We start from the raw sequence: 15,416 nt of genomic DNA on the forward strand, positions 1-15,416 counted from the left end.
AACGATATTTGTAGCTTAATGATTGTATATATATATATATATATATATATATATATATATATATACATTCATAAATATATATTATATAAGTATGTAAAACTGAATCACGAAAGTATGTCTGTGTATGTATGTGTGCACAGGCATTTTATAAAATTATATACAAAGATATATACATAAATACACACACAAACACACAGACATATGTATGTATACATATACATGCATGTATGCGTGGAATGCATACATAATTACGCATACTTGTACGCACTACATGACATTACAAGCGAACACTCACCTGGATGAGAGCAGAGGAACCCCTCAGGAGTGTCGCAAGCAACTGCCTTATAAGTTCCTTTATTATCGACAACTATGCAAGCATACGTATCGTTAGCCTGTCGAAGGAAGTAAGATTATTGAGGTATGAAAAGATATTCCCGGTGAGTGATTGGTCTAGTGGATTGGCCGTGAGGTTAGGCAGTGTTTTAGTAGCTCATTTAGATTGCTTTGGTGGCTCTTTCAATTGCATCTGCTCTTTCCTAAGTTTCTTGGGAAAATTTCTTATCCTAACTAAGATTGTTGAAACGTTTACTTATCTTTCTTAAGTTTCTTGCAGTTGTCTTATCTTTCCTTGTTTCTTGCCAAGTTTCCTTCTCAGGAGAATATAAAGTGTAGTTTTTAATCGATCAGAAACGGTCACGTGTCCCAACGAAATCTAACTCATTAACAAGATATATAACGTTCAGTTATAAATGAATGAATCTGTAACAAAATCTATAGCAATGGCTCGCTCTTTTGCTAATATAATTAAATTACCTGTCATTTATAACCAGGTACAACTTACCTGGCAGATATCAGGCGCTGAACAAGTCAGGCCAGGTATCAGGGGAGGTATCACACTGCCGTTCCTGGTTAAGATTAAGTCTAGTTAGTATCTGATTGGTTACATTTATATAAACTACAAAGTAAGTTATAACTTACTGTATATACAAACACAATATATATATATATATATATATATACATATATATATAAAATTCCCCTTAATATATCAATTCTCAGGTACAGCGAATTAGATATTAAAAGATATTGTTAGCTCGAATAATATATATATATATATATATATATATATATATATATATATATATATATATATATATATATATATATATTGTATATACGTGTATACATACGTATATCTTTTTAAGCAATCTTATATGCAATACATTGTGCACATCAGTGGGACCTTACCTAAACATATGAGCTGTGTAATAGAATAAACCATTGGTCATTCCAACTAAGACATCCAAAGACCCCACAATAAGCAAGGCAGAGTTGTCATTACCACACCTGCGTAGAACAATTCAAAATTAATATCCACATAATTGAAAGACGACATAATTGAACGAGGAGTAATGAGAGCAACATTCGGTGAATACAGAAATAGTGCCCGTCAGTGTAAAAATGGCTTTCATTGTAAAATATTCAGAATACAAATGAAGTTTATGGAAGTTTGAAAACATCGTAACTTATTGAAAAATATCGTTTTCAGTAAAGTTTTGCCAAACACTTGCTGAATAATCTGATCATTACTGGTTATAGTAAGTGAAAAATCACAGTTATATGAACATAAAAAAATAATATATATATATATATATATATACATATATAAATATATATATGTATACATACATACATATATATACATATTTATGTACGTATATATATATATATATATATATATATATATATTGTATATATTTATATATACATATAAATATCTGTACATATATCTTCTTTCTCTGCATCTTTTCCCACTTCTATGTAGAGTCGATGACCATATATCTATATATATATATATATATATATATATATATATATATATATATATATATATATATATATATATATATATATATATATATATAATAATATAATATAATACAAATGACACGTTTGAACAGTCAGTGGCCTATTCGTCCTGTTCCCTTACAATGAAGAAGCCTCGACCACTCCTCCTGTGGCCAGCACATCGACAGCTTTTACCGAGGAACTATTCCCAGGGAGCATCGTGAACCCCGGTGGAGGGATATCTGTAGCAGGAAAATGAAAAAATTATAAGTTTCAACTCTCTCTCTCTCTCTTCTCTCTCTCTCTCTCTCTCTCTCTCTCTCTCTCTCTCTCTCTCTCTCATTCCAAAGCAAGTGAAAATAGAGATAAGCAAGAAATGAAAAAGTGGGAAGGATATGGAAAATACAACTTCTACAGTAAAAATATAAAATGGTCAGAAATTAATGAAGAATTAAACAAAGATTGGGATAACATTTTCGTAAGTGATGACATAAGGGTAAATACGGAGATATTATATAAAATATTGGAGAAAATAGTGGATAAATATATACCGAAGAAGAAAAGTAAACATCATTCATGCATACCAAGAGACAGAAGGATCTTGTTCCAGAAAATCAGAAAGTGGAAAAAAGGTCTTGCAAAAGAAAAAAATGCATGGAAAGTTATAGAACTAAAAAGTAGGATAGAAAATGCAGAACAAAAGATTATACAATCAAAAGAAAATGAAAAACGGGACTTGGAAGAAAAAACCCTATTAAATATCAAGCAAATAAAACCCCAAACTATTATACTCATAATGCGAAGAAGATGAATAAAAGAAGAATAGAAATAGGCCCTCTGAGAATTGAAGGGAGATTAACGAATGAAAAAAAAGGAAATTTGCAACATACCTGGCAGAACGATATAAGAGAGAATTCACCCCTAGAATAGATAATGAAGTAAGGGACGAAAATAGTGAATATTTAGCTGACATAGAAATTAATGAAGCTGATATTGTGCAGGCAATTAATGAAATTAAAAATGGAGCTGCTGCAGGGCCGGATGGAGTCCCTGCTATTTTGTTAAAGAAAGTAGTTCATTCTATCGCAAAGCCACTTGCAATATTATTAAGACAAAGTGTAGATACAGGCAAGATTTATGATGAGCACAAATTAGCATATATCACCCCTACTTTCAAAAGTGGATCAAGACTAGAGGCAAGTAATTATAGGCCTGTGAGTCTAACATCACATATTATGAAAGTGTATGAAAGGGTAATGAAGAAAAATATTATGAAACATTTAATAAAAAATAATTTGTTTAATATAGGACAACACGGTTTCGTACCCGGAAAAAGTACACAAACCCAACTGTTAGTCCACCGTGAGAACATATTCAAAAATATGAAAAGCGGAAATGAAACAGATGTGGTTTATCTGGACTTTGCAAAAGCTTTTGACAAAGTAGACCATAATATATTAGCAAAGAAAATTAGAAAACACAATATCGTAGATAAAGTAGGAAGATGGTTAAAAGAATTTTTACACAACAGAAACAGATAGTTATTGCAAACGATGAGAAATCGGATGAAACCAAGGTAATATCCGGTGTGCCACAAGGTACGGTGCTAGCTGCAATATTGTTTGTTATTATGATTGAAGACATAGACAGTAATGTTAAGGATTCGGTAGTGAGTAGTTTCGCTGATGACACAAGAATAAGTAGAGAAATTACTTGTGATGAAGATAGGAACGCTCTACAAAGAGACCTTAACAAAGTATATGATTGGGCAGAGGTAAAATAGGATGGTATTTAACTGATAAATTTGAATTGAATCAATAAATTATGGAGACAGAGAAGGAAAGCTATATGCATATAGGGGACCTAATAATGAGACAATCACAAATAAGGAAGCAGTTAAAGACCTTGGTGTGATGATGAATAGGAACGTTATGCAATGATCAAATAGCCATTCTGTTGGCAAAATGTAAAGCAAAAATGGGAATGTTGTTACGGCACTTCAAAACAAGAAAAGCTGAACACATGATTATGCTTTATAAAAACATATGTTCGTATAGTCCACTTGAATATTGCAATATGATATGGTACCCACACTATCAAAAGGATATTGCACAAATAGAGAGTGTACAAAGGTCCTTTACAGCTAGAATAGAAGAAGTTAAGGACCTAGACTACTGGGAAAGACTACAATTCTTAAAATTATATAGTCTAGAAAGGAGAAGAGAACGCTACATGATAATTCAGGCATGGAAACAGATAGAAGGAATAACAGAAAATATCATGGAACTAAAAATATCAGAAAGAGCAAGCAGAGGTAGATTAATAGTGCCCAAAACTATACCAGGAAAAATAAGGAAAGCACACAGAACATTAATCCACTACGCACCAGCATCGATAATGCAGCGTCTATTCAATGCGTTGCCAGCTCATCTGAGGAATATATCAGGAGTGAGCGTAGATGTGTTTTAAGAATAAGCTCGACAAATATCTAAACTGCATCCCAGACCATCCAAGATTGGAAGATGCAAAATATACCGGAAGATGTACTAGCAACTCTCTGGTAGACATTAAGAGGCGCCTCACACCGAGGGACCTGGGGCAACCCGAACGAACTGTAAGGACTGTAAGGACTGTAAGGACTCTCTCTCTCTCTATACTTTTTTATAAACCTGCTGAGTCGTACTGTGGTTATGTTGGCCTCACCGCTAAATTAAGTACTTAGCAGTTAGCAGGCAAGAGGGGATTGGATTTCTAATTTCTAATTCTTGTATATCCTTCTTTCTTCGGGAATGGACATTCTATTAGGTCTAGGTTTCCTTAATAAGTTCACACATGCAAGGTAAATCTGGAACTTGCTCACACTTGCAAGGCACATCTGGAACTTACACTTGCATGGTACACTTACTCACACATACAAGGTAAATCTACCTACACTTACAAGGTAAATCTGGAACTTACACTTGCAAGGAAAATCTGGAACTTGCAAGGTAAATCTATTACAAGGTAAATCGCGAACTTACACTTGCAAGGTTATAAATAAATAAAGAAATAAAAATAAATAAAACATAAATAAATAAAATAAATAAATAAAAGTAATTAAATAAATACATGATCTGGAGCTTACTCACACACGCAACGTAAATCTGGAAATTACACTTGCAAGGCAAGGTATATCTGGAACTTACTCACACATGCAAGGTAAATCTACTTATTCACACTTGCAAGGTAAATCTGGAAATTACAACTGCAAGGCAAGGTATACCTGGAACTTACACTTGCAAGGCAAATCTGGAACTTACACTTGCAAGGTAAATCTACTTACAAGGTAAATCTGGAACTTACTTACACTTGCAAGGTAAATCTGGAACGATGTCCCATGAGAACAGCCCTGCTGATCCTACGCAGGTGACATTTGCTTCCAGCGGCGTCAGCTGGAAATTGCCAAGACAGGTGTAGCTGAAAGTGGTGTTTGGAAGTCGACTGAGAGGAAGATCCATCGCCGTACTCTCAGTCTTCTCTCCCCGGAATTGGGCAGGGCATCCTTCGGCTACAAGCGAAGGGTATAATTATTAGTTTGTAATTAATCTGTTTTTAATTGTTATAATTTTCTAATGAGGTTTTTGTTTATTTTTTTACTATTATTCTGAATAATAATACTGCCACTACCAGTGATATAATTACTTTTTTTCTACTACTACCACCATCTCAGTAATTGAGTGGAGATTGGCAATTATCAGTTTTATCACTTTATTGTTTGTATGGTGTTTTTACGTTGCATGGAACCAGTGGTTATTCAGCAACGGGACCAACGGCTTTACGTGACTTCCGAACCACGTCGAGAGTGAACTTCTATCACCAGAAATACACATCTCTCACTCCTCAATGGAATGGCCGAGAATCGAACCCGCGACCACCGAGGTGAGAAGCAAACACCAAACCAACCACGCCACTGAGGCGCTTACAGAGCTTTAATTCGTGTATCTATTGTAATGCCTCTACTTTGTATATTCCATGAATGTGGCCTCCTGCTGAAAATAAGAATCATTATTAATATTATTATTATTATAACTATATAATTCACTTCTCTTTGTGAAAAGCTGATTATTCACTATATATGCTTTACATGCTATTTGGATAGCTGTAAACGGTTGCAAACTGCGAAGTCAGTAGGTTAACTTTTGAACAAAAATAAAACTTGATCCTTCTACTTTGAAGCAGATTTAAGCCGATTTAGAAATTAAGAAAGAAGATACTACAGATCACTAAAGTTTTTATTACGTTTGATGATCTCGAATGTAGAGTCTACTCTATTATAGGGGTCTTTCTCCAAAGAATACTTGGAGGCAACCTATCTGCTCAGATATCGCCAAAGGTAAATCGCTGTTCACATACGTAAATTAAACGTTGTATCATCGGATCAGACTCGTTAGTAGCTGGAGTAACTGTTCTAGATATGTTTTGATTTATCCTTTACAGTTTAACTTTGAATTTCAGACAAAGCGGACAGATATGGAATGCTGTAAAAGCAATTTGATACAAATGAATAACACAATTTGAACAAAACAATTACGAAAATAGACGTCACAGGAAGTTACCACTAACTCCTTAGGACGCCTAAATAAATGAAAAGGAATATGAAAAAAACGGCAAATTATAAATTGATAAAACTAATTTAAATAGGCAAATGTAAGATTATAGAATTATCTATCTTTTTTTTCTTTAAATCAGTCTAAAGCAATGCCATGACAAGAAACACAGTTGCATTTAGTAAACATTATCTTAGGTCCAATGACTTAAATAGGCAACGATATGATTATAAAATCAACTGACTTTTCTTTTAAAAAACCAATCCAAAGTGATGTCGTAAAAGAGTTGCATTTAGCAAACAGTACCTATGTCAAACGATGTTGGCCGCACGCGGATATGTATGTACGACAAGGGCATGTCTATCCATCGTATTTCCGTCGATGTAAAACTGACCTGAAAATCAGAATTTATCGTTAGAGAGGCTTTTCACTGCCTTCTAGGTTTTAGAATGTATGTATGGAATTATTTCAATCACATAAACTCGTAATTAGTTTAACACACATCAACACAGGTGAAAAAACAAGAGACGAAGTCCTGATGGGTTTCGACGTCAATAATTATTCATCGATGGCTTAGAAATGACGTCGAAACCGGTCAAGACCTACACCCCGACTCTTTGTACTTACCCCAACCATTCCGGGAACCACATTCCACCAACAAATCGACGGCACACTACAGTTCCAGGCCATGCCAACGTGAGAAGACAATGCGTCTCCTGCAAGAAGTAATGCTCATTTTTACCCTTCGTGAATCAATAGCTAAAATCCCAGACAATCGAAGTACTTCTCTAAAATTGTTTTTGCAATGAAGTGATATATATTAATATACGAGAGAGAGAGAGAGAGAGAGAGAGAGAGAGAGAGAGAGAGAGAGAGAATTTTAATTAGTAAATATACCTGCATTTCCATGATACTGCCCAACGCTATTCAAAACATAAGACATGGGCTGGATCGTCACGCCTCCATAAGTCGCGTGGTATTGGATTCCATTCAAGTCCGCCAACAGGAACTGGAACATCACAATTTCTCTTATTTGGTAAATGCAGGGGGTCCAGATTTATATATATATATATATATATATATATATATATATATATATATATATATATATATATATATACATAAAAAAAAAACGCTGAAACTTCAACTTACGATGCTTGACTTTGTGTAATGCTTATTATTATTTTTTTTTGGATTGCAATGACTTCATATATATTATATTTTTCATGTGATATAATAAATAAACAAATATGTATATATTGCGTGTGCGTTTGTACGATATTTATGCACGTAAATGTACATACATATATATACATACACACACACACACACACACACACACACACATATATATATATATATATATATATACTATATATATTCCATTTGAACTATTACGTACTATATAAAGAACCACTAAGCTCTGAACCTCAGTGATAAAAATCCAATACGAGCACCTTGCGGCAAAAGAACATAACACTGATTTGTAAAAATGAAACGTACTTGCAATACGAGGTCTCGCGTACTGAGGAGATCGGAGTTCCATTTCACTAGAGTATCCAGCCCTGAAATTGTGAACGAAACTTCATCTCAGTTTTCATTAGTTAGTCATCCAGTCTAAATACTGTGCGTCTAGTAAATTCATTATGAATATTTGTAACTGGTTTTGAATTCGTAATCATTAAAATTTTCAACTGATATGAATTTCATGTAATTAACATTTGTAGCTGATTTGAATTTAAAGCAAAGAGCATTTACAACTAAAATTATTATATTTTAATCAACATGGCTCAGTGATTATTATCTTGATGGTAACTTCCATTAGAAAGTTTGCAATCCATAATATGTAAACCTGAGAATCACACATTAGGAGCTGCTATGTCTACAATCATGACAACAAATAATATTAATGCTGGTGATCATATCTAAAGCAAAAATGTTGTTAGTGCCACGAATTACAAAGGCTAAATTGAAATATGGGGCCTTTAAAAAAAATCGTATAATTTTAACCCGTGAAATTGGATTGATTCTAAGAACTGTGCCGTTTTGATATGAAGTTTGGTGCACTAAATTAAGGATGATTCCGAGGACTGGGGAATATCATTAATTGCTGAAACCAATCGTTTTGATGCGTGTGGAGGAGGAAGAGAATCTGGAGAGAAAAGAGAAATAGAAGAGTGAAAAAGAGGAGAAGGAGGAGGAGGGGGAGGGAGGAGGAGGGGAATAAAGTGAGAGTAGATGAAGAACAGAAAATAAGAGGAGGAGGAGGAGGAAAGGGAGAGAGGAAGAAGAGGAGGAGAGTGAAGTGGAATAAAGTGAAAGTAGATGAAGAACAGAAAAAAGAAGAGGATGAGGAGGAAGAGGAGGAGGAGGAGGAGGAGGAGGGGAATAGTGAGAGTAAATGAAGAACAGAAAAAAGAGAGGAGGAGGAGGAGGAGGAGGTTCAAAGGAGGAAGAAGAGGAGGAGGAGGAGGAGGAGGGGAATAAAGTGAGAGTAGATGAAGAACAGAAAACAAGAGGAGGAGCTTACAGGGAAAGAGAAAGAGGAGGTTCAAACAGAGGAAGAAGAGGAGGAGGTGAATAAAGTGGGAGTAGAAGAACTGAAAAAAAGAGGAGGAGGAGGAGGAGGAGGAGGAGGAGCCTACAGGGAAAGGGAAAGAGAAGGAGGAGGAGGGGCATAAAGTGAGAAAGAATGAATGAAGGGGAGGAAGGAGGGAAGGCGGGTAAGGGAAAGGAGGAAAGGAGGACCTTTTAGGGAGGAGGAAGAAACGGAGAGGAGTAAAGTGACAATGGATGAGGGACAAAAAAAAAAAGAAAGAAAAAAAAAAGAGATGCAGAGGGTGAGGCGAAGGAAAGGGAGGAGGAGGAGGAGGAGGAGGAGGTAATATGCATAAGGCAAAGAGCGACATCAAACTGCTATTTCTTTTTCATTACTAACTCCACCTGAAGCTTCTTAACGTCCATTTTGTTAACAAATACTTACTACTCAGCGAAGAGTTCCCTATAAAGAGTATATCTTCAGAATAAAAGAATAATCCTCGTTCTAGGACATCACTTAACTACAGAATCCCTTTTCTTGATATAAATATTCAATATTTTCTTAATTTTGTAAGGTGGCTTTTAAAAAAAATCTAGATATAAAAAAATTAAATTTGTAGAAAGTTAAATATGTGTTCATAACTGTGTTAAGTATTCAATAAACACTGCGTACCATGAATATAAAGATACGGACAAGCTGAGATAAAATCTCTCTAACTTTCGGTAAATACTCTTGAAAAAAGATGGGGGCGTTCGGATACCACAAACCTCCAAAAAGGTTGGGTATGTGCTCCAATCGCACCCCTCCCAAAAACACTCACCCACAAACACACATATACAAACGCACACACACGCATACTCCTCACAAACAGACATACACGGAAAAAGATATATTTTTAGTAAAATTGCCCACAAAATAAACTCGTAATTTTTTGTGCAATCAAAACACACACACACACAACTATGGTCTTTATGGGCAATCCTGCCCCCCCAAAAAAAAAAAAAAACACGCACACACACATATACACACAGACATGGTCTTTATGGGCAATCCTGGCCCCCCCCAAAAAAAAAAAAAAAAAAAAAAAACTCGGACATGGTCTTTTTGCACAATCCTGTTCAAGACACACACACATACACAAATACGGCCTCTCCCAACTTAGTTGACGAAGTTAATAATGCATAGGTAAAAATACGGGATTTTGACAACACCTTTTATATAAGGTGAGCGAGTCAGATACTCTGACATCCCATTTTAGTTTTTTCTCTGGTAATGTTAGTAATATTTACCTTAGAAATATGTGCTAAAAGGATATTTCACGAAGCGACACGGGCTGGGCCCAGAAAACACGTTTTCAATTATTGAGTCTACGAGCTTAAACTGACCAGCGAAGTAGGTGCTGTTGTCGGTCCAGGTGAGTTCGGGGTCTCCAAAGCCGGCGGTGTAGTTCAGGTTCGTCTCAATGAAGTTGGACCCAACGTGACGGAACAGCGTGGTCCAGCCCGTCCCTCCGCCCTGGGTGCCAGTCATTTCGCACCACACCTGGGCGAGTGATGAGAGAGAATTCACGCCATGCTTTTAATAATGGTCTTGGAAAGTATCGTGCATTTACGAATACGTGAAAAATGTATATAATCCGCACGCGCGCACACCGACACATTTTATGGACATGCTTGTCACTTCAAAATCTGGACCTAAAGCTTTGTAGTGACGGGCGTATCCAAAAAGTGTGAATATTTCGAGAAGTTAAGAGGGCACTGTGGCTATTACAATGACACATGTATTTGGTAGGAAGTGACCAGCAGATTCTATCTATACACACACAAGCATATATATATATATTATACATATATATATATATATATAGTATATATATATATATATATATATATATTATATATATATCATATATATATATATATATATATATGCTTCCTACTGGAGGACTCAATTCCTGGTCTAAGCTCACACTGCAATATGCCCTATCAAGCCTTCAGTCATTAGTCTCACGCGTTACAATCAATTTCTTTCCGCGCAGATCATAGGGAGAGAAGATGAACACGTATGTAAGAGGGTTATGAACATGGGGGTGGAGGTCAGAAGAGGGAGGGAAGGCCAAAGTTCAGGTGGAAAGATAGATTATTCAATGACACGAAGGAAAAGGGTCTAAGAGAACGAGATGTACAGGACAGAAGAAGATGGAGAAGGCTGACTAGAAACAGCGACCTTATATAGAAATGGGAAAAGCTGAAGGCACTGAAGGCAAATATCATAGGGTGTCCTATTGCAATTCTACTTCCTCCTAAAATCCTTCAGTCCTGATCACATACTTTTCCCTTTGTACTGAAGGACATTAGTTTATTTCACCTTGCCAATTATTTCATTTTGTTCACTACACCAAGTAATAAATCAATAAACAAAATGAAATTATAAAATCAGTTCCCAGTCGTCCAATAGTTCGGTAAAGCTTTTTTTATTTTGCAGACAAATTACCATAGAGACACAAGAGCAAATAAATGAATGAAAATTCGTAAATTGTCCTCCTAATACTAACATGGCATCCTCAGATGCTCTTAGGAATGTCGCCCTATTTGAAGAAGGGGATGAAAATGGCTTTTCACTGACTTGTTGCTTAGTTTTTTTTTTACTGTTTTAATCTTAATTATGTTTTGAATATTCCCATTTGTCTTTTTCGTAAGCTTCAGAGTCAAACTACGAACATTTTGATACGTGCAACTTATGAACAACAGACTTCTGTATTATGTGTGTGTGTGTGTGTGTGTGTGCGTGTGTGTGTGTGGGTGGGTGTGTAGGAACCATTTACAAAGTCAAACATTTATACGAAAAAAAATTACACTAAGCCATCCTGCATTGATGTGAGACACCGAATATTGGTCGAGATATTACTTAAAATCTAACCAAGTAATCGAGTAAAATGTTCAAAAGTCACGACATATAACACAAGAACGCATTAGCTAAGCAATACTGCAGTAATTACGATCCTCTGGGGTGCCTCTAACATCACCAGGTTGATCAAAGTCAGCAAACTCAAGTCTCTAATTAAAGCTTTGCAAATTTCGTGCTGTGGTCACATTCCACGTTTGGGTTCCAGTACATCTCATTTTTCCAGGGGAGGTTAAAAGATTTTGGGGCATTAATCAGTGATAAAATAAAAAGGGAGAAATTCAGATATTCAGAAAAAATAAACACTGCTATAATGTACCAGGTTTAGACATCTCTAAAACTAAGGGTACGAAATATCACTCAGCCACTTAAAATATACCGTTGGAAAATTTCTCATTTTGCATCACGGATCACGTGATTCGTTTGTAGACATTTCAGAGTTGGGCTGCCAATCTACGAGAGATGATAGCGAGTCCTCTGTTCTTCGACCGAATCGATTCTAAATCAATTCAGAGCCTCGTATGTAAAGTTGCAAATAAACGGACATGCGTGCGCTCTCATTTGTTTGCGCGCCGAGGTGTGTGTGTGTGTGTGTATGTGTAAGTGCTTACTTACTTTCGCCCAGTTTAAAGTAAGTAACCAATCGTGGATTAAATAAACACTAGCCAACACGAGACCTTTTAGATGATAAGGGCGACTCTGAAAGGTCGAGTATTCAAGTCTCCGATTCGTGTTCCAGCTTCGAAAAGTAAATAAAATGAAACTAAAAATTCGCGTTCATTTTTCGTCGTAACTTGCCCTCTCGCCTTTTAAAAGCCGGGATAATTTCGGCTGTGTGATTCCGGAAAGCCGAGTATTCGTGTCTCCGTTTCGTGTCCCAGCTTCTAAATGTAGATAAAAAAAAATGCGTTTCTTTGCCGTCGTAACTCCTTTTAAAAGCCGGAGCTTCGGAAAATTTTCGGTTAAGTCAAAGGTGCTAAACAAACCTATCATGCGATGGAACTTGTTGCTGCTCGAGTTCGATACCTGAACAGCTATAGCGATGGACTTACTATTTCTGAAAATTCCAAACGTCAAAACTGGTTATTTTCAACCAAATTGCGCTTTCATACAATTCTGAGTGTGTGTGTGTGTGCGTGTGTGTGTGTGTGTGTGTGTGTGTGTATTTTCTATTTAATATTTAAAATTCTAGTTTAGCTTGAATCTGTGAAGGTTCGAAAACTAAGTTGAAATTACTGATAAACTGAGATGTATTAAAGATCGTCATATATTTGTTTTACTTATATAAACTACAGTATTTCTGCTCATTATTATTATTATTATTATTATTATTATTATTATTATTATTATTATTATTATTATTATTATTATTATTATATTATTATTATTATTATTATTATTATTATTATTATTATTATTATTATCAGAAACTTGAAACAACCCAAACCATTATCCAGACCTTGCATAGACAAAATTCTTCCTATACAAGGGTAAGGAATGAGCACTATATTAATGTAATAGAAAAGATAACGACCTTAAAAGTGCGCAATAAGGATAAAGACAGGAACAACAGGAGATTAAGACTGGAACAGGCATTGAAAAATAACTCAGATTCAAGTTTACCCACCTGACAACTTCGCAATTTTCAAATAAAGATCAAGAAGATGGCCAACAAATGTTTCTAAGTTCCTTTAGAGTCAAGCCGTAGAACCAGCTCACTGAAGACTCTAGTTCAGTCACTGGTCATCTCAGTTTGTTTGTATGGTGTTTTTACGTTGCATGGAACCAGTGGTTATTCAGCAACGGGACCAACGGCTTTGCGTGACTTCCGAACCACGTCGAGATTGAACTTCTATCACCAAAAATTCACATCTCTCACACCTCAATGGAATGCCTAGAAATCGAACTCGCGGTCACCTAGGTGATACGCAAACACCATACCGACCACGCCACTGAAGGACTTCTGGTCATCTCAGGAATTAATCTTTGACAAAGGAATCCTTTGCCTCATCACCGTTTTACAAACTATGCGATGGTTTATAAATATCTTTTCCAACGAAATATAGAAATATAGATTTTAGGCTGAAGGGGAAGCACTGGGATCTATGAGGTCATTCAGCGCTGAAAGGGAAATTGACAGTAAAAAAGGCTTGAAAGGTGTAACAGGAGGAAAACCTCAAAGCAGCTGCTCGATGAAGCAATTATTAGGAGAGGGTGGATAGCAAGAAGGAAGAAAGAGAATATGAATAGAGGTACAGTAAAAGGAATGAAACGGGTTGCAGCTAGGGGCCGAAGAAACGCTGCAAAGAACCTTAAGTATTGCCTTCAGTACACCGCTTGAGGGGCACTGACGGTACTGTTCCCCTAAGGGGCCTTTTCCAACGATAGTTCTTCATTCCTTTCATTGTATAACTGCAAAGAAGTTTTCGTGGCAAAATTAACAATTTTCCAGTTTTTTATTGCATTATTTTTTCTATTTCATTATTATTTGCAAAACAAACTTACGGCTGCTGCATCGCCAGCTTTCAGAAACCTATCAGTCAATCAGCGATGGATATCAGCGCTCGCAAATCCGAGAAAAGATTGAGGCCTCTAAATACTTTTGGTACCTTCTTTGTTTGGTACAATCTGTTATTTATTTATTTATTTATTTTTTTTTTTTTTTACTTTTTTGACTCACGTAAATTTGTTTTTATTCTACTTTCTCTTAGTTCTGTTTCACTGTCTTCCCATTATAAGCCTAATAATAATAATAATAATAATAATAATAATAATAATAATAATAATAATAATAATAATAATATAACTACAACGTTTACTATTCCGCTGTCCTGCCCAGGACAGATAGTTGTTTTAGCACCGACATTTTTTGGCGGTAAGGGTGCACGAGTGTTCTATACGAATATGTATCTACACACACACACACACACACACACACACACACACACAAACATACACAAATATACATATATATGTGCTATACATATGTATATATATACATATGTATAGTACATATATATGTATATTTGTGTATATTTGTGTGTGTGTGTGTGTAGATACATATTCGTATAGAACACTCGTGCACCCTTACCGCCAAAAAATGTCGGTGCTAAAACAACTATCTGTCCTGGGCTGGACAGCGGAAGTGTAAACGTTGTTATTATTATTATTATTAATTATTATTATTATTATTAGGTTTATAATTGGGAAGACAGTGAAACAGAACTAAGAGAGAGTAGAATAAAAACAAATTTATGGAAGTCAAAAAGTAAAAATGAAAAAATAATAAATAAATAACGGATTGGACCAAACAAAGAAGGTACCAAAAGTATTTAGAGGCCTCAATCTTTTCTCGGATTTGCGAGCGCTGATATCCATCGCTGATTGACTGATAGGTTTCTGAAAGCTGGCGATGCAGCAGCCGTGAGATTGTTTTGCAATTAATAATGAAATAGAAAGAATAATGAAATAAAAAAACTGGAAAATTGTTAATTTTGACACGAAAACTTTTTTGCAGTTATACAATGAAAGGAATGAAG

At 35.5% G+C, this 15,416-nt stretch overlaps 1 protein-coding gene across 1 annotated transcript in view; it reads right to left on the reverse strand.

Annotated features, from left to right (window-relative positions):
- LOC135201218 (uncharacterized) overlaps positions 1 to 15,416 on the reverse strand; it is a 53,053-nt gene that overhangs the window by 22,413 nt on the left and 15,224 nt on the right. The window contains exons 5-14 of the mRNA XM_064230095.1: positions 10,359 to 10,515; positions 7,938 to 7,999; positions 7,332 to 7,443; positions 7,062 to 7,150; positions 6,741 to 6,828; positions 5,195 to 5,395; positions 1,991 to 2,090; positions 1,249 to 1,347; positions 842 to 905; positions 296 to 392 (exon numbers count right to left, since the gene is read on the reverse strand). Coding sequence (XP_064086165.1) covers positions 296 to 392; positions 842 to 905; positions 1,249 to 1,347; positions 1,991 to 2,090; positions 5,195 to 5,395; positions 6,741 to 6,828; positions 7,062 to 7,150; positions 7,332 to 7,443; positions 7,938 to 7,999; positions 10,359 to 10,515 — 1,069 coding nt within the window. The remainder of the gene's footprint in view (positions 1 to 295; positions 393 to 841; positions 906 to 1,248; positions 1,348 to 1,990; positions 2,091 to 5,194; positions 5,396 to 6,740; positions 6,829 to 7,061; positions 7,151 to 7,331; positions 7,444 to 7,937; positions 8,000 to 10,358; positions 10,516 to 15,416) is intronic.

The sequence above is a fragment of the Macrobrachium nipponense genome, chromosome 28 (genome assembly GCF_015104395.2).
Source record: "Macrobrachium nipponense isolate FS-2020 chromosome 28, ASM1510439v2, whole genome shotgun sequence".
Lineage (NCBI taxonomy): Eukaryota > Metazoa > Arthropoda > Malacostraca > Decapoda > Palaemonidae > Macrobrachium > Macrobrachium nipponense.